The 23,227-nt window shown below is 46.0% G+C and overlaps 1 protein-coding gene across 1 annotated transcript in view; it reads left to right on the top strand.

The window, feature by feature from the left end:
* TGFBI (transforming growth factor beta induced) overlaps positions 1-7,488 on the top strand; it is a 46,694-nt gene extending 39,206 nt beyond the window's left edge. Inside the window, exons 13-17 of the mRNA XM_038740430.1 lie at positions 1,887-2,011; positions 3,124-3,226; positions 4,603-4,682; positions 6,780-6,804; positions 7,295-7,488. Of these exons, the coding sequence (XP_038596358.1) occupies positions 1,887-2,011; positions 3,124-3,226; positions 4,603-4,682; positions 6,780-6,804; positions 7,295-7,335 (374 nt within the window). The 3' untranslated portion in view covers positions 7,336-7,488. The remainder of the gene's footprint in view (positions 1-1,886; positions 2,012-3,123; positions 3,227-4,602; positions 4,683-6,779; positions 6,805-7,294) is intronic.
* Positions 7,489-23,227: the final 15,739 nt, after the last annotated feature.

Genomic DNA, 23,227 nt, shown 5'->3' on the forward strand with positions numbered 1-23,227 from the left:
CCTGGAAAAGTAGCAGGAAAAATGAGATTGGGTCCTATGGCACGTTTAGTTGGATTGAATTGGACATTGGTGGTGGAGATGAGAGCGGGGCTCCTGTCTGACATTGAAAATGCCCTTTATCCCTGGGCATGCCTCAATATTCCCTGTCTTCAATGTGGACACATATCCCAGGCCCCCCTGCCTCCTGCATCTCTGACAAGGGCACTGAAGCAAAGCTAAAGGGTCTATTCATTCATTCATTCATTCAATCGTATTTATTGAGTGCTTACTGTGTGCAGAGCACTGTACTAAGCGCTTGGGAAGTACAAATTGGCAACATACAGAGAAGGTCCCTACCCAACAACGGGCTCACAGTCTAGAAGGGGGAGACAGACAACAAAACAAAACATCTGGACAGGTGTCAAGTCACCAGAATAAATAAAAATAAAGCTAGATGCACATCATTAACAAAATAAATAGAATAGTAAATATGGTGGAGGAGGTTACAGCTAAAGGAGAGACCAGCAAACTCAGTAGTAGCAATGGCATTTACTGAGTGCAGTGCACTGTACTCAGTGCTTGGGAAAGTACCACAGGTGCACAAGGCATGTTCCCTGCCCACAGGGCTCTTACACTTAAATGGAGACCATAGAGCAGCCAGTGAGTCAAAAAATGGAAGGATTCGAGATATGAACGTGTTCACCGACAGATTTTCCCCATGCCATAGAAAGTTCTCTCATGATTCAGACGTTGACATGGCTTGGAAAGAATCCGGGGCTGCGTGACTTGGAGAATTACAGGGGTTACCCATGGCCCTCCTGGCTTTCCAATTTTACAGCCTCTGCAAAGACCAGCTGTTTATCCTCTTAATTGCATAGTTTAGAAAACCACAGTCCAAGACGGCAAATGGACATGAGGAGAATGTGTGTAAATCTTTTACTACTATTTTGCAACTATTTGTAGCTGATTGGGTGATGAAACACCCCAGATGGGGTGTGTGGAAATGTCACTGACTTTCCAAGCAAATATTTAGCTCAGTGAAATGGGAGTCATACTCATAGCATGTATGACCTAATGACTTCCCTGTGCCAAGAGAATCGCATCTCCGTCCTCTTTATCGCTCCACCTGGATGAGATGGCCATATTGACAGGTTTAACTCAAATCTTGTTGGGTCAGAAGGACTCTGAAAGGGACAGATCTAGCAGGGCTGTCAATTCTCAGAACGCCCTTGGGGACTTCTCTGGGTGAGGATGAACTTTTGAAGAAAGTGTAGAGGCTACTTCATCTGCTCTGTCCTGAGTGCTAATGGGGTTGCCCAAGGCCTTAGCACTATAATCAGTTCCTTCACACAGGTACTCAATTCCAGAATCTCTGAGCCTGGACCAAGCTCAACTGTTGTTTACAACAAGAAATCTCATCATCATTATCATCCTTATCTTTGTCATCATCATCACCATAAGATGCTCACTCAGGAAAATCCTTGCAAATAATAGTGATGCCCACATTTCTTTTTCAAACAACTCAATGTGCTCTTCAGACACTGACACCCTCATGCCCCCATTAGTGTCTGGAATCCTATTTTGCAGCTCATGAAACTGAGACACAGAATATATCTTTGCCAGCTGAGACTCTCTCCATCTGTATTCAGATGTTACCGAATGAGTCCATGATAGCCTTGGGGGCAGACCTGTAAGAGGGTAAAAGGCAGACCATTCCAGCCATCAGGATAAACCAGTCAGAAGGAACGGGCAGTCTGGACCATTTATTCTAGGAGAGCAGGCAGGGATCCCGCTAACGTTTGGCCCTTCGGCTGGTTCTTGCTCTCGTAGTTCAGGAACAGAAAGCAGCAAAACAAGAAGCGACATCGTCACCTCTTGTTTTACTGCATATGTCTCTATCCTTCCAGGAAACACCAAGGAGCTTGCCAGTGTCCTGAAATACCACGTTGGGGATGAGATCTTGGTGAGCGGTGCAGTTGGGGCCCTGGTGAGGTTAAAATCCCTGCAAGGGGACAAGCTGGAAGTCAGCTCGGTGAGTGCTCTCCCCTGAGGAACTGGGATTTTCTGTGCTTTGGGATCTTAGTACAGTGCTCCGTTCAAAGTAAGGGTTCAGTATATAACATCGATTAATTGACTGGGGTCTTGTTCAGCAAGGGAAGCAGTGTGGCCTAGTAGAAGGAGCACACGATTTAGAGCCAGGAGATCCAGGTTCTAGTCCAACTCTGCAACCTTGACCAAGTCACTGGACTTCTCTGGCCTTAGCCTTGCCATCTGTAAAGGTGGGGATAAGCTAGCCTTCTCTCCCCGTCTCTTAGATCATGAGACCCATGTGGGAAAGGGTCTATGTTCAATCTGATTAACTCATAACAATAATAGTTGTGGTATTTGTTTAGCACTGGATAGAATCAAGATAATCAGGGTGGTCACAGTCCCTGACCCACATTGGGTTCATAGTGTAAGCTCTTCCTTTTATGACAACAAATAATGACAAGAAATACCACAGTTCATCAGTCCAGTTGATAAATATGCACATGCTCTGTCTAAGCAATTCTGTCTAGCACCAGCAGTTTAGTGGGGCCATAGAAACTTTGAGGGGCTGGCAGTTTTGAACTGCAAAATGTTTTCAGAAGGCCATTGGCCCCAAGGAGGCAGATTTGAAATGGCTAACTCCAGCTCCTCAAAATGAAAATAGCCCAGTTTTCCCGAATTCTTAAATGATGACTAGAAAAAGCTGAGCTTCTGGAAAAAGACCAGAAGCAGCCAATCCCCGTGCCAAAACTCCCTTTGGGCCTCTTCCACAGAAGAGGAACCCAAGTAGCTGTTAATTTAGCAATGCAGAATTTAGGTTCCTGTTTCCATTTAAATGTGTTTTGCAAAGTTATCTCCCCGGAGTGGAGAACAGAAAACTGGTTTTGTCTTGCCTCTCACCCTTTCAAGGGACTTAAGATGGTGGCAAGTCTCCCTTTCTTCTGGTGAATTCTAAAAGTTTAGTGAGTAAATGGATGTAAAAAAACTCGAGAGAGAGAAAATGTTTGAGCTGAAATGAAATTGAAAGTCGGCTCTATTTGGTTAGAGGAATGGGGATCCAGGTGAAGGAATCATTAGTTCTGTATTTTCTGATTGCTTTTCATTGTCTTCTCCCAGAAAAACAGCATTGTGAACATCAACAAAGAGCCGGTTGTTGAGACTGACATTATGGCCACGAATGGGGTGATCTATGCCATCAACAGTGTTTTACAACCTCCAGGTAAGACAAGGCTTTGGCCCTGAGCCCTTGCGCTTTGGAAGATAAATAGAATAGGGAAGACTGCTGGGAATACCACTTGACTAGGAGCCAGAAAATTTGGTCTGTAGGCCCAATCTTCTTATTTGCTTTGTGGCCTTGGGTAAGCTACTTATCCTCTCTGGGCCTCAGTTGTTCCTTATTTATAGGAATAGTAGGTGGTTGAAGGAGCTAACTGGGATTTAAGGTTCCTAGAAGAGGTGCTATAGAAATCCAAAGAATTAAACTGCCTGCCCTTAAAGAAACATGGGAGATAATTGCACAGAATGTTCTAGTATCTAATCCCACCCTGGTCTTGGCAACTAAAACCAATGATATAAAGCAAACAGGTGCAGTCATCTTCACCTCATCTTTCCCAATAAATAATGATAACAGTAATAATTGTATTATTATTTGTTTGTTAAGTGCTTACTATGTGCTAAGCACTGTATTAAGTACTGGATTAGCTACAGTACAATTAAATCAGTGACACAGTCTTCAGTCCTTTGTTGTTTCTCTGTTGGGTCTGAGAAGACAGAGAGAATCCCCCTAGACTTTAAACTTCTCGAAGGCAGGAATCACGTATTGTCCAAAGGGCTTAGTATGGTGCTCTGCATACAGTAACCCCTCAATCAATATTACTGATCGATTGATTCCATTCACATCAACCAAATTATAGCATGCTCTCCTTCAGCCAAGTTCTCACCAGCCGCATAGTTGTCTGTTTGGAAATGGAGCCGTGTATTCAATCAGCATGGTTCATACACGAAGTCTGTGGCCTGACACGGTAGAAGGAGTACAGGGCTGGGAGACAGGAGAGCCGGATTCTCATCTCAGCTATGCCACTGTCCTGCTGTGTGGCCTTGAGCAAGTTGCTCAAACCTTCTGAGTCTCAGTTCCCTCATCTGCAAAATGGGGATAAACTATCTGCTCTTCCTACTCTTTAGATTGTGAGACCCAAGTGGGTCAGGACTGGGTGCGATCCAGTTATTCACTTATACATTCAATTGTATTTATTGAGCGCTTACTGTGTGCAGAGTACTATACTAAGCGCTTGGCAAGTACAATGTAGCAACAAATAGAGACAGTCCCTGCCCACAATGAGCTTTTGCATCTATTCCAGCCTTTAGCACAGTGCTTGGCCCAGAGGAAACCTGGAATAAATACAATAATAATATAAATATTTGGCTCCCTGGATGAGCCGGACACCCCCATCCAGGTTCCCCTGCACCTTCAGGGCAGAGTGGCTGGAAAACATTCCCACTGGAGACTCCAGCAGGTTGGAGCATCCAAGGACCAGTTGTAACTAACTCAAGCAGGAAGGGGAAGAAATCCATTTAAACATAATCTTGTGTGTTTAGCCAACAGACCCCAGGAAAGGGGTGATGAGCTTGCAGACTCGGCACTGGAAATCTTCAAACAGGCATCCGCGTATTCCAAAGTGAGTTTTGGTGGCTCTCCTTCTTGGGCAATGCCTCCCTTTTCAATCCTCTCACCCAGTTTTAGTGGCAGGTATCAGGAATGGGGTGGGCGCACACCCTATTCTGGGAATCTGAGGGCTGGAAGTGACTCTTGCCTCCCTGCAGGGCTACATTTTAAAGGCACCCAAACAGCTCTAGTCTACGTTTAAAATGTTCTAGTAAGGGGGAGACACGAGCTTCCCCAGTAATCCATTTCAGTGCATCAGCAGCTTCACTAATGGGCAATGCACATTGCACCCCCATTTCTTTCCAGCAATGTCAGTTTCCTTTTTCACAACATTCTGAGCCTAGCTTCAATTCCTAATCTTCCCTCCTAACCCTTCCCTTCATTTTCATCTCTCCTTCAGTCTTTCTCCAAATTCTGCTGCTCCATCCTCGGTAACATTTCACAGATACGCCCCTTCCTCTCTACTCTTACAACCTCTATATCTATTCAAATCCTCTTCCCTCCCAGCTGGATTACCATATCAGCCTCCTTACCGGTCTTCCCACCTCCAGTCTCTCCCCTCTTTGGCCTCAAGTCACCTCCCACAATTAAATCCACCAAACCACATCTCTCTGCACCTTCAATGCCTTTCTCAAAAAGCCCCCTCCTCCAGAAGGTCTCCCCTGACTTGTCATCACTGCCCCAGGATTCTCATTCCATCAACTATCTTGGCCTGGATGTGGAGTGCTCTGCACCTAGTAAGCCGTCAATAAATTCCATCGATTGATTGATATCTGTTTGTTTGGCATGTGATGATTTCCATCCTTGTGCCTTCAATCAATCAATCAATTCTATTGAGTGCTTACTATTTGCAGAGCACTGTAACGATGACTTGTATTGATTCTGTTACTCTTTAACCTACTGTACATTGGACCATCTGAGGCTGCTTGTCTCCTGCACTAGCCTGTAAACTCCTCCAGGGTAGACTCCCAAGCACCCAGGAGAGCACTATGAATCCAGTGGGTGCTCAGTGTAGTACTCCACACCCTGTATATGTCCAGTACAGTACCCCTCTCACAGTCGCACCCAGTAGGTGCTGGTGATTATGATCAGGATGATAAAACCCTCTTGGGCTTGTCACTCCTCCCAAGCAAACCACCTAGCCCTGCCTCTTTTGCAACTTTCCCATCTCCGATCCACTGCTCATGCCTTTCCCCCTTCCAGGAACACTATCTATCCCTTCCCTCCTTTTAAACCCTTCTAAACTATCACTTCCTCCAGGAAGCATTCCCTGATTAATTCCCCTGCGCATCGCCTCCCCTCAGCACCACAACAATCCTATTATACATTGGTTATTTGGGGTGGGATTTGTTTTTTTATCCCTCTGTATTTCTTGTTTACATCTACTGTCAGGCTCATTTAACTATTGTATAGGCATCCATTTATATTGGCTAGCCTTCCCAGTTTGATGGTAAGCACCTAAAGGGCAATGCCTCGTACTGCTTCTATATGTCTCACAAGCACCCAACACCACACTCTGCACACCGAAGGCATCAGAAAATACTGTGGATGATGAAGGGCTCTGGTTGCTTGAAAGATTTCCCTTTCTCTTCAACTTCCACTGGTGAGAAGTGCCAGGGTGCTCTCACAAGAAGATTCTAATTTGAAATACAGGGGACCCAAAAGGAGATTTTCCCTGGAATTTCCCCTGCACTATCCCGGCTGGACAAATACTTAGTCCTTCCAACTTCCAGACACCCAGCAGGGACTAATCCCTGCCTTTATGGATTAACCCTGTCTCTTCCTCCTCCTCCTCCTTCACTTCCCCACTCCTACCTTGTTTTTGGTCATTGTTTACCGTCCTCAGAAAAGGACAGAGACAATGGCAGGAGGCAAAATTCAAATTTTGCTTTTTCTTAACCATTTGGAGAAAACCTGTTGAATGAGGTTGTTGAACTTTCTGTCTGTTCCAATTATGCACATTTTTCCCAGTCTCTCTTCAGACCGTGCATAATCCACACTCACCTGCTGTGTTATTTAGATAGGGGTAGGGAAGGTTTTAATACCCAATCAAAGATAAGCATGGGGGTTATCTTCCCTCTAAAACACTATGCCTTTGATTTTCTTACAGGCTTCCCAAAGATCTATACGACTGGGTAAGTTATGGAATTTTTATTTCATTGATTTCTGGAAAATCTCTAATGCTTTTCAGTCAGTTCAGCTGTGGATCTCCTGCCTTATTACCTTAGGCTGCCAGTTCAGATATCACTGACTTCAACAGTGGCCTATTAACAGGCCAGAACAGGGCACATGCATGCTGATTAATCTCTTCTGAGACATGCAAACTGCAGCCTCTTGCCAAACAGATTTCCAAATCCTTCAGCCCAAAAGGCTAACATGATGGAAGATTCATGTTTAAGGCTTGTAGCATGGGGCGGCTGGCTACAAGGGGGCTTGTTGGAAATTCCCAAAAGCCAGGGGAGTCCAATCGATTTTGCCCGGAAGAAGAGGAGAGTGGTAGTATTCTCGTATCTGCACTTTATGTGGAGGAGGAAGCTGAAAACAAGAAAAGTAGGTCCCTGGATAGATATATACTCTTCTGCACTGTCCATTGATAAGTGTGTTTCTCTTCCCCTTCTCTTTCAGCTCCAGCCTATCAGAGGTTGCTAGAGAGGATGAAACCATAACCTGCAGAGCAGCTGGGTGAATGGACAGACAGTGAATACTTTCGATCACAGTTAGAATTGGTTGGCTGAAGATACTGAATTTTACCCAATCCAAATATCACACTTCAACCTCTGTGGGCTCCATCTAAAGAAAGATGATGACCAAAAAGGGAGGGGGGGGATGGGTGTGTGGGTGTGTGTGTGGGGGGGGGGGGGATGTGTGTGTGTGTGATATTACTCATTTTCCTGGAAATGGTTGTTTTATATACATTTCACAAGGGAAACCATAGCCAGGAGGAAAGCTCAAATTCATGACACTTAACTGCAGATTCTGAATAATGTTTCAGAATAATGTTTCACATCTTTCTTGTTTTGGTGAGGCTCCTCTGAGGTGTGAGGTCTGTGTTTTGAAAAATCTGTTTCAATTAGAGAAACTGCATGATATAAGCTATGATTTGGTTTCTTGTGTGTGGTGAATGCTTTGGGTTGGGACGTTTCTATGTCATTTCTTACCAGAGATAAAAGGTCGTTGTTTGTGCAAAGATCCTCTGAGAGAGAAGTGTGGAAAACCATTGTTTGTAATAATAAAATCAGAGAAAAATATGGTGTGAATCATGTGTGTGATGTGAATCGTATCTGGGATGAGATGGAACATTTATAGGCCAGCAGTTGTTTGGGCCCACAAAGCATGCAAGTGACAGGTCAGAATGGTCAAGAATGGACCTTCACAGACGAGAACGGACCTTCACAGACGAAAAGACTTTTAATAGTCCAGCCGCTCACCGAAGACTTACTAGTCCTCCCCTCAGGTTCCCTTCTTCAATCCCAACTCCTTGCCTTTTTTCCCTAGTTTCAGTAAGCCAAGCCTTTCCATCATTCTCTGCTAGGTTTTCCTCATCCTGTCAGAGAAGCACCATGGCCTGGAAGAAGGAGCATGGGACTAGGAGCTGGTGAAATCAAGTTCTAGTCCCAACTTGACACTGGTCTAGTGCTTGACCTAGGCCTCAATTTCCTCATCTGGAAAGTGGAGATGAGATGCCTGGATTTTTGTTTTCTGTTTTTTAATGGTATTTGTTAAGTGCTTACTACTTGCCAGGCACTGTACTAAACTCTGGGGCAGATACAAGATCATCAGGTTGGACCCTGGCCATGTCCCACATGGGGCTCACAGTCTTAATCCCCATTTTACAAATGAGGTACCATAGGCCCAGAGAAGTTCAGTGAGTTGCCCGAGATCACACAGCAGATAAGCAGTGGAGCCGGGACTAGAACCCAGGTCCTCCCAAGTAAGGCAGGGATTGGGTCCGATCTGATTATCATGTTTCTAGCACAATGCTTGGAGCAGAGCAAGCACTTAATGCCATAATTAATATTATTAATTGGACACAGAATGTTGCCAGAGGGTTTTCCTCTAGGGGTTGCTCCTTTGTGTAAAGCCCAACAGCACAGTTACTTCTGTAGCAGTGTAATGGGAGTGGATTTCCCTTTACGTGGCTCTGTTCACTTTGGCTTGTGAATCTCAAGAGAGATCAAAGCAGGAGATGCCTCCCACAGGAGGAAAAATCTGGACAGCCATTGCCCAGGTGATTCCTGGCTCCTCAAGTTAATGGACTCGTGCAAAGCTTCTTCTCCCTATGGTTAGCTTCAGACCTGCCAACGTCACCTGTGCCTCCAGCCCATGAGACTCCCAGGGACTGGCAGGAGGTTTCCTGCCTGGGCCAGAACTGGTATCACATAAGATTTTGTGGGTGTGGGGGTCTGGACCTCAACCTCTCTCTCAAGCCACTCAGAAGGTGATGGCCCAGACAATCCCCCACCTCAGCCTGCCTCGTTCTGGGGGAGGAGGGTGTGGATGGCGAAACTCTTCTGCAACACATCTGGATGGGGAAGTGAAAGTTCTCATGCAGGTCACCAGTGGCCTCAGGCGTCAACGGAGAAACTCTGACTTGCAGCGGAAGCATGAGTTTAGGAAAACCCTTACCACCAAAGCGAGGACATCTGATTGGCTCCAGGCAAGACGGGTGGGAAAACACAGAGAAGATTTGACAAGCAACCGCTCCTACCAACCAAACTTCACCTGCTTCCGTTAATGGGGATCCCAAAAGCAGCCGGGGTCTCTGCTCTTGGGATCTCCTGGGTTTGATAGGGGGCATTTCCCAGAAGTGAGAATCTGGCCCCAGTGACAGGAATCAGTCAATCAATTGATTGGGAAACAGCCTGGCCTACTGGATAAAGCATGGGCCTGGGAGCCCGAGGACCTGGGTTCCAATCCCAATTCTGCCACTTGCCTGCTGGGTGACTTTAGGCAACTCACTTCTCTGTGCCTCAGTTTCCTCAACTGCAAAATGGGGATTCAATACCTGTTCTCCCTTACTTAGACTGTGTGGCCCATGTGGGACAGGGACTGTATTAGGCCTGATTAACTTGTATCTACCCCAGTGCTTAGAACAGTCCTTGACATGGAGTGACAAATACCATAAAAAAATCATTAAGAATTATTGTGTGCAGAGCACTGTACTAAGTGTTTGGGAGAATACAATTCAAGAGTTGGTGGACATGTTCCCTGCCCACATGGACCTTACAGTCTTTGGGGGAAGACAGACATTAACCCTAGGCTGTGGCTGAGTTTGGTCTGGTCTAGTTCAGTACTTAGCAACAGGTGTTGTATCCTTTCCATTTCAATAATAATGACACTCCATTAGGAACATCATTAGGTGGATTTTCAGAATGGCCAGGGTTGTATTAGGAAAGTGAAATAAGAAAACTAAGGCAACTATCTGGATAATTCAGAACAAGAACAATCCATATTTTCTGGATTTTCATTTCTTTGGCCCTAGTGGGATATTAACTGTAGGCATGACTTCCTCAGTTACCTCATCTGTAAAATGGGGATGAAGACTGTGAGCCCCACGTGGGACAACCTGATTACCTTGTATCTATCCCAGCACTTACAGCAGTGCTTGGCACATAGTAAGCGCTTAATACCAACATTATTATTATTACATAAAAAGAAGTCTTTATTTGATTCATGTTCCATGTGTGGGCCTATCTTAGTTGTCACCTAAAATAGATTCTGCCTGAAATGTAGTAATCATTTTAGGCTATATCTAGAGATGGATATAAAAAAAATGAATATTCAGCTAATTAAGCTCTTTGTGGGCAGGGAATGTGTCTGTTTATTGTAATATTGAGAAGTGTACATGAAGGTTTTTTTAAGTGCAGGACCCAAAGGGACCACTGCATGTAACAGTATTTATGAAGCATGGGCTGGAATCAGTGCACAGTACTGATCCTGGCAGCAGAGTGAAGTATGGACTGGAGTGGAGAGAGACAGGAGACAGAGAAGCCAGTGAGGAGGTTGATGCAGTAGTCAAGGTGGGATAGGATAAGTGCCTGGACTTAGACTGTGAGCCCGTTGTTGGGTAGGGACTGTCTCTATATGTTGCCAACTTGTACTTCCCAAGCGCTTAGTACAGTGCTCTGCACACAGTAAGCGCTCAATAAATACGATTGAATGAATGAATGAATGGAGCAATGTGTTAGCTGTTCAGATGGAGAGATGTCGTGGAGAACCAATGTTTTTTTCCTCCTGGTTACACTCTGCAAATACGTTTTGTTAGCTTATGTCCTCCTTAGATTGTGGGCTCTTTAAGGACAGGGAACATTCAACATGAGGGCCACTGACTGGACAATCAATCGATCGACCTATCAGTGGCATTCACTGAACAAACATGAACCAATCGATCGACTGATTGCTCCAGCATTTTTCATAGAGCCTGGCACAGTAGCAGAAATCTTCTCCATTGCTGAGCATCGCCAAGGCACAGGTGAAGTGGGGTGAAGGTGAGGGCAGATCAGCTTCAGATATTTGGCTGCCCTGATGCAAAAGCCCAATTGGCAGTCCTCCTTCCATGTGACCTGATGATATCATGTGGCTTGCTGCATATGTGAAGGTATGCCCAGGCTGCTCACCCCAGCCTTGGGTCTTGGGCACCTGGCCACCCACCAGGGCTGGCCAGGTGGTGTAGATGCCAAGTTGGGAAGGGTGGGAGGGGAACTAGGGATCAGTTTGGCTCCTATACACATCAGGAGGTGACCCGAATTCCCGGCTCAACCTCTTCTGCACCTGTGAGAGGGAGGCACCAGTCATTGTCTTTCCAGAAACTTCTAAAAGGGGTGGGAGACACCAGTCAACCCCGAGGAAGGGCAACGCCCAAGCCTCCTCTTTCCCCCTGTCAGTGCGGCTGGAGAGTTCCCCACCCTGCGGGGCCTTCCCCATCTCTGCCCCCCACTGTCTCTTTTCCAGTAGCCTAAACTGGCTGAGTCATGAGTACTGAGCCATGCTCCTCTCCTCACCCCTCAGCCCCTGCCCCAGACTCACCCTAGGAAGGTGGGCTGCTTTGGGCTCAAAAGTGCTAGTACTGAGTCCCCTCAGCCACCAACTCCTCGCCAGGGCTGCCAGGGCTGGGGCAGGCAGGGCAGCAGCAGTGGGTGCCTGTGGGCATAGGGTACTCTCAGAAGTCAGTACTCAAGCTGTAGCCAGATAATAACAATGATACTAGTAGTACTATTAATAATAATGATAATGATGGCATTTATTGAGTGCTTACTATGTGCAAAGCACTGTTCTAAGTGCTGGGGAGGTTACAAGGTGATCGGGTTGTGCCACAGGGGGCTCACAGTCTTAATCTCCATTTTACAAATGAAGTAACTGAGGCACAGAGAAGATAAGTGACTTGCCCTAAGTCACACAGCTGAGAATTGGTGGAGCCGGAATCTGAACCCATGACCTCTGACTCCAAAGCCCGTGCTCTTTCCACTGATTGCTCTTTCCACTGAGCCATGCTGCTTCTCTATTACCATTATTACTACTACTACTAATAATAATAATAATGTTATTTGTTAAGTGCTTGCTATGTGTCAAAGCATTGTACCTATGTGCTGAGGTAAATATAAGATATTTGGGTTAGACACAGTCTCTATCCCACACAGCATTCACAGAACAAACGGGAAGGAGTGCAGGTACTGAATCTCCATTTTAGAGATGAGGAAACTGAGGCATGGATAAGTTAAATGACTTCATTCATTCATTCAATCATATTTATTGAGCATTTACTATGTGCAGAGCACAGTACTAAGCGCTTGGGAAGTACAAGGTCACACAGGAGGCAAGTGGCAGAAGTGGGTTTAGAACCCAGGATCTTTGATGCCCATGCTCTTTCCGCAAAGTCATACTGCTTCAGTAAAATGGACAGGTCTGGAGCCCCAGCTGTTCTCCATAAGCCCCTTTTGTGCCTGGCTCTTAGGGCAGGAGCTGACGCTGGGCTCCAGGGCCCCGCACTGCCCACTCACCAGCTCCTGCCAATCCTTCCCCTTGCTCCTGTCCTGTGTCATTCAACCTCCCTGAAACCTGACTGCCTAAATGAAGCACCGTAACAAAAACTTGTGGCAGGAAACAATTTTATTTGGGGGGAAGGGGAGAGGGAGGGAGGATCAAGAAACAAGTATGGCCACTGTCGTCCCGGTGTCTGTTTATTGTTGTATCATACTCTCCCAAGTGCTTAGTACAGTGCTCTGAACACTGCTCAATAAATATGATTGAATGAATAAACGAAGTTGGGCCTGGGGGGTGGGAGCGGTCACTGGAGCGAGGAAGAGGCCAGTGGTGGGCAGGCAACTCTTTCCCCAGGGGTCCCCTGTCCTCTCCCCACTGCACTGAGGGAGCAGCCTCGCACCCCCCAACGCCAGAGCCCGGGCCATCATTACAGGGGAGCAGCAGGGTCTGCTGGTCCACAGCAGCATGGGCCACATGATCTCTTTTTGCAGCTCTCTTCCAGAGAGTCTTGAAAAGATTAAGCACCCTCCCCCTCACGCCCTCCCCGCTCCCTCCAGAGGAGCTGGCACGCAGAGCCGAAAACACATATTTCTCCAGTTCGGTAAAGGCTTTGGAGCTGGAGCAGGAAAGGCTTCAAGCTGGGCAGCAGCATCCAGCCAGTGAAGTGTCTGGGCTCAGTCAGCTCACCTGCCCGCTCACTCGCTCTGACCCAGGATGGGGCCAGAAGTGGCCTGTGACCTGCTCAGGGAGGCCCGGGGTGGAACCGGAAGGAGACTGCCAGTGCTGGCCACACAACTAACTGCTTCCAGTGGGCCCAGAGGCCACTCGGAAGAGGGTGGTCCCTTGGCTTGGGTTGTTTTGAAGCCCATCCTGCTTGGGACAAACTGGCCTAGTGGGGAGAGAACAAGGCTAGGAGGAAAAAAAACCCAGGTTCTTGTCCTGGCTCTTCCAGTGGCCTGCTGTGTGAACTTGATAAATAAATAGCTCATCCTCTCTGAGCTTCAATTTCTTCAGTGGTAAAATCGGGATGAGATCCTTGTTTTCCCGCCCTTACAGGAAAAGGCTTTAGAAAAATAAGCAGTGCCATGCAGATTCAGGGGATGATGATATTTTGATTTTCCATTATTAGATCACGCTCTTCTGGTGACTAGAGACCAGGAGATTTACTTGCGTGCCTTAATCCAGCCTGGAAGATTTCCATCCTTCTCTACAATCCCCCTCCTTCTCCTGCCAGCCTGACCATTTCCCATCTCATCACCAACTCATCCCCTTTTTTTATGGTATTTGTTAAGCACTTGCTATGTGCCAGGCACTGTACTAAGAGCTGGGGTATAAACAAGGTAATCGGGTTGGACACAGTCCCTGACCTGCAAAGGGCTCACAGTCTAAATGTCCATTTAACAGATAAGGGAACTAAGGCCCAGAGAAGTGAAGTGACTTGCCCAGGGTCACCCAGCAGACAAGTGACAGAGCCCGAATTAGAACGCAGGTTCTTCTGATTCCCAGGCTCACACTCTATCCACTAGGCTATACTGCTTCATGTCACTTGTCTCAGAGAACAGAGTTCTCCTGCAGTTCACAGCCAGTGTCATAATCTGCCCTCCTCCTTTGCACTCCCCACTCACGATGTTCCAGAAAAACAAACAAGATGGAAGTCAGAGGGGAAGTTGAAGAGATGCAGTTCTCCTGGACCTGTGAACTGATTTCCATCGAGGCCTGGGCACCAATCAATCAATCATATTGATTGAGTGCTTACTGTCTGCAGAGCACTGTATTAAGCATTTGTGAGAGTACAATATAACATAGTTGGTAATGCGGACTCCACACTGAACTTTGAGCTCTTTGACCTGTGGGCCAATCAATCAATCAACCATCCAATAGTATTTACTGACTGCTTACAGTGTGTGGAACTTCCTTCCTTCCTTCCTTCCTCCCTCTCTCCCTTCCTTCCTTCCTCCCCCACTTCCTGCCTTCACTTCCTCCCTCCCTTCTTTCCTTCCTTCCTAGAGGCCTTCCCAGACTAAGACCTCATTTCCTCTACTCCCTATCCCTTCTGCGTCACCCTTGCACTTGGATTGTTTTGTCAGCCCCACAGCCCTTATGTACATACCCATAATTTATAGACATATTAATGTTGGTCTCACCCACTGCACTGTAAGCTCCCTGCGGGCAGGAAACATGCCTACTCACTTAGTTATTTTGTACTCTTCCAAGTGCTTAGTACAGTGCTCTGCACACAGTTAATGCTCAATAAATACGATTGAATGAATGAATGAATGAATTTATTTTAGCATCTGTTTGTCCCAGTAAGCACCTTGAGAGTAGGGATCCTGTCTGCTAACTGTATTATACTTTTTCAGCCATTTATTACAGTGTTTAATGCACAGTATGCATTCTAAACATACTACTTATTGATTAATTGAAAGGGAATGACACAAGCATATCAGGGTGAAATTAGCTGAAAAACTGAATGTGTACTTGAGTATATGGACGTATATAGTTCCTGATGATAAGTATGAAAATATAAGTACTAAGGGCAACAGTGTGGCCAAGTGGAAAGAGCATAGGCCTCAGAGTCAGAGGACTTGGCTTCTAATCCTAAATCTACCACTTGCCTGCTGTGTGACCTTGAGCAAGTCACAATTTCTCTGCACCTCACTTTCCTCATCTGTAAAATGGGGACTTAATTCCTTTTCTCCCTATAACTTGGACTGTGAGCCCCATGTGGGACAGGGACTGTGTCCAGTGTAATTATCTTGGATCTTCCCTAGCTCTAAGTGCATTTCTTGGTAGGTGGTACAACACCATTATTATTCCTAAGGGTGGGCATGGGGTTGAAGAATCTTAGGTGCTGTGAATTAATTGAGGAAGACATTCTGAAGAAATTGGGTAGATATGAGAAAATCAGTCCAGACACAGTCCTGGCCCACAGGGAGCATCCAATCTAGGCCCAGGGGGGCAGATCCATACCACAGTGAGACTATAATCCAAATGACATCGAAAACTAGGAACAGTACAAGAAGTCAGAAACCCTGGCAGTAAAAACCAGCAGGTTTTGTCCAGGAAGTGGGTTTAAGGTGGGGTCGGGGAATGGGGGCTGCCCCACTCTGCCATAAAATTCCTGTTGCCCTCAGAAGTCATTTGGGGTTGTGGCTGTGTGTTGGGGTCAGGGAGTAGGAGGGACAGAGGGAGGGTGGCTTCCCCAATGGGTTTCTGTTTTGGGAGGAGCTTGGTGAAACAAGAAAGGTCCCGTGAGTAGCAGATCAAAAGAAATCTTCAAAGCTACTGTCATAAGAGTTTGGATCAGTCATCAGTCAGCTTCAACTTCACCTCCTCCTGGAGCCAAATCAGGCCAGTTCACTCCCAGACCTGTTGCCCAGCCAAGTTTGGTACCAATGCAGTCTCTCCACTGACAGTCTCTCCATTGAATGGACAGTCTCTCCATTGAACCTCTTTCCACCGGGCCCTGGGTCACCAACATCCATCCACCTATCATCAGCAGCATCAACAGCAACAGCAGTAATTTAGCACTTACTGTGTGAGGAGCCCTCTACTGAGCAATTATAATAATAATGATCACAATAATGTTATTTGTTAAGCACTTAGTATGTACCGAATATTATGCTAATCATTGTAGTAGACATAATACAATTGGATTAGACAATCTCACCTGTTTCACTGGCCCATGGCCATCTCTTCTTCACCCTCCTCTTTTCTTTGTCTCTGGCTCTGTCTTTCTCCATCTTACTGTGGCTCTCTGTTCTCTCTGCCTGTCTCTCTATCTCTCTGACCCTCTCTCTCTGTCTTCCCTTCTGTCCCTCTCAGTTTCAATGTCTCTGTCTCATTGAGGCTCTCTGTTTGATCAGCCTGTCTCTATCTCTCTGATCCTGTCACTCTCAGTATCTCTGTCTCATTGTGACTCTCTTCTCTCCCCCTTCTCTATTTACCAGTCCCTCTCCTTGCTCTGGTGCCTCTCTCTCTGCTCATCTCTGTTCTGTTTCTTTCTGTTTCATTCTGTGTCTCTGTCCTTCTCTCTATTCTCTATCTCTAACCCTCTGCCTCTCTTTAGGTCTCTCACTCTCTGTAGCTCTCTTTTTCCTGTCTTCCCTCCCTTTTTCCTTTCTTCCCCTCTCACCTGAATTTTCTCCCAGAGAGAGCAGGCTTCCTGGGGCCTCACGAAAATGTGGTGTTTTTTAAACAGAGCCTGCTTGTTCACCTTCCTCTTTTTTTATTGTATTTGTTAAGCACTTAATATGTTCCAGGCACTGTTCAAAGAGCTGGGCTAGATACAAGGTAATCAGGTTGGACACAGTCCATGAACCACATGGGGGTCCCTGACTTCATCCCCATTTTAAAGATTAGGTAACTGAGGCACAGAGAGGTTAATTGACTTGTCTAAGGTCACACACCAAGCCTTTAAATCAGTTTAGTACACGTGTTCCAGTCTTCTTCCTGGTAAGGCCAAAGTAGACAGGCCCACGGTTCGACAGGGAAATGACTGCACCACCTCCCCTCCGCCTTCAGCCCTCACCTCCTGCCCAGCCTTCTACCAGACCCTCCTTTGGCCAGTCCTGAACCCCAACTGGCTATATTTCCCTGGGAGTTGGGGCTGGAGGACTGCAGGGATCTGGAAAGGGGGTTGAGGAGGAGAACAGGGGAGTAGGAATCTTCTTCTTCCCCACACATAAAAGTACTTACACCTCCAGAGGTCAGCCTCCCCTTGGTGTTTGTTCCTAATTCTGAATCTTGCCCAGGCTGGCATGAGAGAAAGCCAAGCCCTAAAGGATAGTAAGCCGTCACCTTCTCCTGGAGGGCATCACCCCCAGATCCATCATCCAGCCAGATTTACTGTCCTAAAAGGGTCACTGACACCTGAGGTTAATTAGCATGAAAATAATCCAGTTTAACCCACAAGGTGGCTCCTGTGTCAAATTTTGAATGGGTTTTGGCAACTGCAGGGACCTTGCCAAAGGCACGCCAAGCAACCCTGTCAGGTACCCACCACCCTGGTCATGGCTCAGTGTTGAAATGCATGTCCCAATGCTGCCCAGTCTAAGGCTCACAAACTGCCCTCCTATCTTTCCTGAAGGGTGGCAAGGGTGCTGCGGCCTCTCTCTCTCTCCAGTGGCACTGTCCCAAGAGAAATGGCAGCAGACACCAGCAGATCCTCTCCCTGGGTGCACATACTGGCTGGCACTGCCACACCCAAGGGTTACCTGTGCTTAGAGAGCAGAGAAAAGATTGAGGCCTTTGATCCATAGAAGGCTCCTCTACTGATCCTAAGTCATCATGCCCCTTTCGGACCCCCTACCCAACCACACCTTTTCCATTGCCCACTCCATCCAACTCAACTCCCTCATTCTGTTCTTGTGTCAATCACACCCCACTAACTCCCACCCTGGATCACCCTGGATCACCTCCACAGTGCATGGCTCAGTGGAAAGAGCATGGGCTTTGGAATCAGAGGTCATGGGTTCAAACCCCGGCTCCGCCACTTGTCAGCTGCGTGACTTTGTGCAAGTCACTTAACTTTTCTGTGCCTCAGTTCCCTCATCTGTAAAATGGGCATAAAGACTGTGAGCCCCCCCCATGGGACAACCTCATCACCTTGTCACCTCCCCAGCGCTTAGAACAGTGCTTTGCACATAGTAAGCACTTAATAAATGCCATTATTATTATTATTATTTCCTCCACGCCAGTGCTCAAGCTGCAGAGTGCTGTATGTAGGTTGAAATACAGGCACAGGGCTGACCCACATCTAAGATTCATCCTTATTTATTAGCTCATATATATTTGCTTGTATCCTTCCTCGAGTTGCATGCATATATATAATTATGGTATTCATTAAGTGCTTAATATGTGCCAAGTATGGTACTAATCACTAGGGTAGACCTAAGAGAATTGGATCAGAAATAGTCCCTGTCCCACATGGGGCTTATGTGTATATAGAGCATAGAAAGAGAGATACACATTTATTTAATTGAAAATTCATTTATATATTTTGATTGCTCTTTGTAAATTGTTTTATGTTGCGTGTCCCCCATTAGAGGGCGAGTTTTGTGTGGACAGAGAATATGCCACTTGCCTTTTCTGAACTTCCACGACCTCTCCCTCTCCTCTGCCAGAAATTCTGCATGTGCGTTTGCCTCAAAGACCTGTCCACTTAGTTGTTTTGCAGAATTCTCAAACTCATCGTATGTAAAGCACAACTAATGATCTTCCCTCTTTGACCTATGAGTCCTCCTTATTTTCCCATCTGTACTGGGAAACTATTGTGTGCACAGAGCTCTGAAGTGGACTCCAACTGAATGAGGAGCACTGTCCTGTACTGCCTACTGTCTGCACAGAGCTTTGTAGTGGACTCCTACCAGTAAGGAGCACTGTCTTCATTTATCTACTGTGTGCAAGGAGCTCTGTAATGGACTCCTACCAGTGAGGAGCACTATCCTGGATTATTTACTGACTACGAGACTGATATCAGGCATTGGAAATGCAGATAATGAAAGTAAAAGATGTGCGGTCAGTCATTGCCCTGGAGGAGCTTGCATGCTACTGGAGGGAACAGGGAGACACAGACATACAACAACTAAAAGAGTAAGAGAGTAATAATAATAATAATAATATCATTTCTTTAGAATTTACGATGTGCCAAGCACCGTATTAATCACTGGGGTAGATACAAGATCATCAGGTCAGACACATTCACTGTCCCACATGGGTTCACAGTCTATGTAATAGGGAGCCCAGGTACTGAATTCCCATTTTACAGATGAGAAAACTGAGGCACAAAGACCACAAAGACCCTAGCTCTAAGTGCATTTCTTGGTAGGTGGTAAATACTTAACAAACAACACCATTATTATTCCTAAGGGTGGGCATGGGGTTGAAGAGTCTTAGGTGCTGTGAATTAATTGAGGAAGACATTCTGAAGAAATTGGGTAGATATGAGAAAATCAGTCCAGACACAGTCCTGGCCCACAGGGAGCATCCAATCTAGGCCCAGGAGGGCACAAACTGAGGCACAAAGACTTTAAATGAGTTGCCCGAGACCACATGGCTGATGAAGTGTCAGAGCCAGGACTAGAGCACAGGTCCTCTGATTCCCAGGCCCATGTATTTTCACTAGTCCATGGTCCTTCTTTAGAATAGATGCACATGTTGAAACAGAAACATGAGTTAATAAAATGATTACACAAAAGAATCTATGACTGAGTGTCTGAAGTGAAACTGCTGAGGTGACATGATCAGGAAGATTGGGGGTTAATCAGGAAAGGCCTCTTGGATGAAGTGGCTTTTGGAGACTATATAAGGAAGGGAGAATGTGAGGGGAAAGAGTTCATGCAAGGAATGAGAATTGGGTTTAGGATAGGGTGGTCATGAGCAAGGGATAGTTAAGAGGTTGTCTTGGGAACGGCAAAGAGCTGGAATGCTCTCTCAAGAACTTAGTACAGTGCTCTGCACACAGTAAGTACTCAATAAATATGATTGAATGAAAGAAAGCAGCAAGGTAAGAAGGAGAGAGGTGAGTGAAACTTGGAATCCTTTGTTTATAATTTTTTACTTTTTGAGAGAGGCAATAAGACCCTTGGAGGTTCTTAAGGTGAGACAAAAGGAGTTCGAGGAGTGGAGAAAGGTGCTAGGACTTGACTGACTCAAGGAGAGACTGGAGGCAGGAAAACCAATAAGGAGGCTGTTGCAGTTTAGACCAGCTGTAAAGTGCTGAGGCCTGAAACCAGAGCAATGGTAGGAAGAACACAGAGAAAGTGGTGGAACCAAGAAATACTAAAGGGAAGCACCTTTAAAACAGGAAATAACTTGTGTCCCGGGAAATAAGTAAAATCTTGGCATGTACGAAAGGAGTTCAGATTATGTTGGTTGCTTTGGCGGCTCTAAACTAAAATATCAAAATGTCCACTGTTGGAATATTATGAACACTTTATTCCCCAAATTCAGAATCAACATGTCAGCAACTTAATCACTGAAATCTGTCACTAGCCAATCATAACCCAGGATTAGTTCTCCATCCACCCCAATTACTGAAATTTATGAATGCCACCACACCCCCTAAATGAGGACGGGATTCTGTGTTCAAGCAGGATGCTCCCACAGATAGCCACAAGTCAGTAAATGATGGTATTTTACAAGTGCTTTCTATGGCCCCTAGCACAGAGGTAGCTACGAATCATCAGATCAGACATAGTCCCTGTCCTACCTGGGGGCTCCTGATCTAAGAAGTAATAATAATAATGATGATGACATTTATTAAGTGCTTACTATGTGCAAAGCACCGTTCAAAGCACTGGGTAGGGAGAGCATGCATCTGATCCGCATATTTTAGATGAGGAAGCTGAGGCTCAGAGAGGTTAAGTGACTTCTCCAAGGTCACACAGCAGAGCTGGGACTAGGACTCAAATGTCCTGTCTCTCAGTTCAGTGCTCTTTCCTTTAGTACACACTGAAAGCAGTCAAAGAAGAACCTACCTTGGTGCAATCTGTTCTGAGGGAGTGGACTGCAAATAGACCATAGCCACATGGAGACCCTCCTCTCTCCCCCAGAGGCAATTTTTATCCTCCCTTTTTTCCTTTTTCCTGGACAGATGCACCTGGTACTTTGCTGCACTAATCACGACCTGGAAATTACTAGGAACAGTAATTAGTTTGATTAACAATTGGATGGTTGACAACAGACCATAAATTGAGTTGATGACCATTCAGTGCTGGATCTTTTATGACTCACCATAGGGCCAGTAGTTTGACTCAAGAGTTTAGTCCACTGGAGGACAGACAGACCTCCTTTTTCTCTCTGAATCAGTGTTGGGGCCTTGGGGAGGAGGCCTCTGACCTGCAATGGGAATGATAATGGTGAATAAAAAACTAGGTCAACACCTAAGGAGAAATCATGGCTTCTTTATATTATTATTGTTATATTTTAAGCACTTACTATATATTAAGTATTAAGGCATTGTATTAAGCAGTAGGGAAGATACAAGCTAATCAGGTTGTGGAGCTATCAGGTAAGTGGAGAAGCAGGGAATAGGACCCAGGTCCTTCTGATTCCACAGCCCAATTTTAATCCACTAAGTCACACTGCTTCCCCTGGAAAGAACATGGAACTGGGAGTCAGTAGATCTGAATTCTAGTTTCAGCTCTGCCACTGGCCTTCAGTGAGATCTTGGGCAAGTCATTTTACCCCTCTGGGCATCGCTGGGCTCTGCACACACTAAGTGCTCAATAAATACAATTGAATGAATCAGTGTGCTCATCCATAAAATGGGGATAAGATGAATAGCAGCATAGCTTAGTGGATAGAGCATGGGCCTGGGAGTCAGAAGACCTGGGTTCTAATCCTGGCTCAGCCACATGTCTACTGTGCGACTTGGGCAAATCACTAACTTCTCTGAATCTCAATTACTTCATCTATAAAATGGGGATTAAGAGTGTGAGCCCCATGTGGGACAGGGACTGTGTCCAACCTGATTAACTTGTATCTACGCCAGCACTTAGGTCAGTGAGCACATATTGAGTGCTTATTATGTCTGCTCCACCTTCTTCTTATAATGTAAGCCCCATGACAGACAGGAGTTGTGCCTGCTCTAATTAACCTGTGTCTGTGCCAGCACCTAGCATATTGCTTGGCCCATAGTACCTACTATCGTCCTCACTGGAGTGATAGCACTGGGCAACAGAGTAGAAGGTTATAAGAGAGAGAACTGTAGAGAGAAGGCACTGCAAAAGCAAAAGTAAGATTTATTGAGAGGTTTTCCTGCTGGAGGGAGTTAAAACCTGGATGAAAAGGCCCATGCCAATGCCGAGCATTCTGAACATGTCTGTTTCTGCATCCTGAGCCAGCTGTTCCCCAGGAAAAGCTGGTTGGACAGAAAAACCAGCTGATTCTGAATTGACCCTGGTCTTAGGGGAGCAGGGTGAGCATGGAGACTGGAAATGCCTGAGCTCATTTTGTTACTGGTTTCAATCAGTGTTAATTTATTGAGTGCTTACTCTGTGCAGAGCACTGTACTAAGAATTAGGGAGAGTACAATAAAACAGTTGGTAGACACATTCCCTGCCCTCAAGGAGCTTATGGTCTAGAGGGTTTCAATCTTCCCTCACCTGCCCTGGCTCCCCCTTCCACCAGGACTGCTGTTGGAGAGCAAAATAAATAAGTTTGGACTCTCCACTTCCCCCCCTCCACCCATCCAGTGATGTGGCCATGGGTTAGTGGAGTAGGGAAGAGAGAGAGGAGGGAAGGCTAAAGTGATTTTTTTTTTTTCCGGAGTACAAAGTGGGCTGGGGCAGGGTTTTGGGAAACAGGGAGGAAGCAGCATGGTTTAGAGGACTTGGGATTCAGAGGACTTGGGTTGTAATCACAGCTCTGCCGCTTGTCTTCTGTGTGACCTTGGGCAAGTCACTTACCTTCTCTGTGCCTTAGTTACCTCATCTTTAAAGTGAGGATTCATTCATTCATTCAATCAATCATATTTATTGAGCGCTTACTGTATTCAGAGCACTGTACTAAACTCTTGGGAAAGTATAATATTGCAATAAGGAGAGACAATCCCTGTCCACAACAAGCTCACAG

The sequence above is a fragment of the Tachyglossus aculeatus genome, chromosome X1 (genome assembly GCF_015852505.1).
Source record: "Tachyglossus aculeatus isolate mTacAcu1 chromosome X1, mTacAcu1.pri, whole genome shotgun sequence".
Lineage (NCBI taxonomy): Eukaryota > Metazoa > Chordata > Mammalia > Monotremata > Tachyglossidae > Tachyglossus > Tachyglossus aculeatus.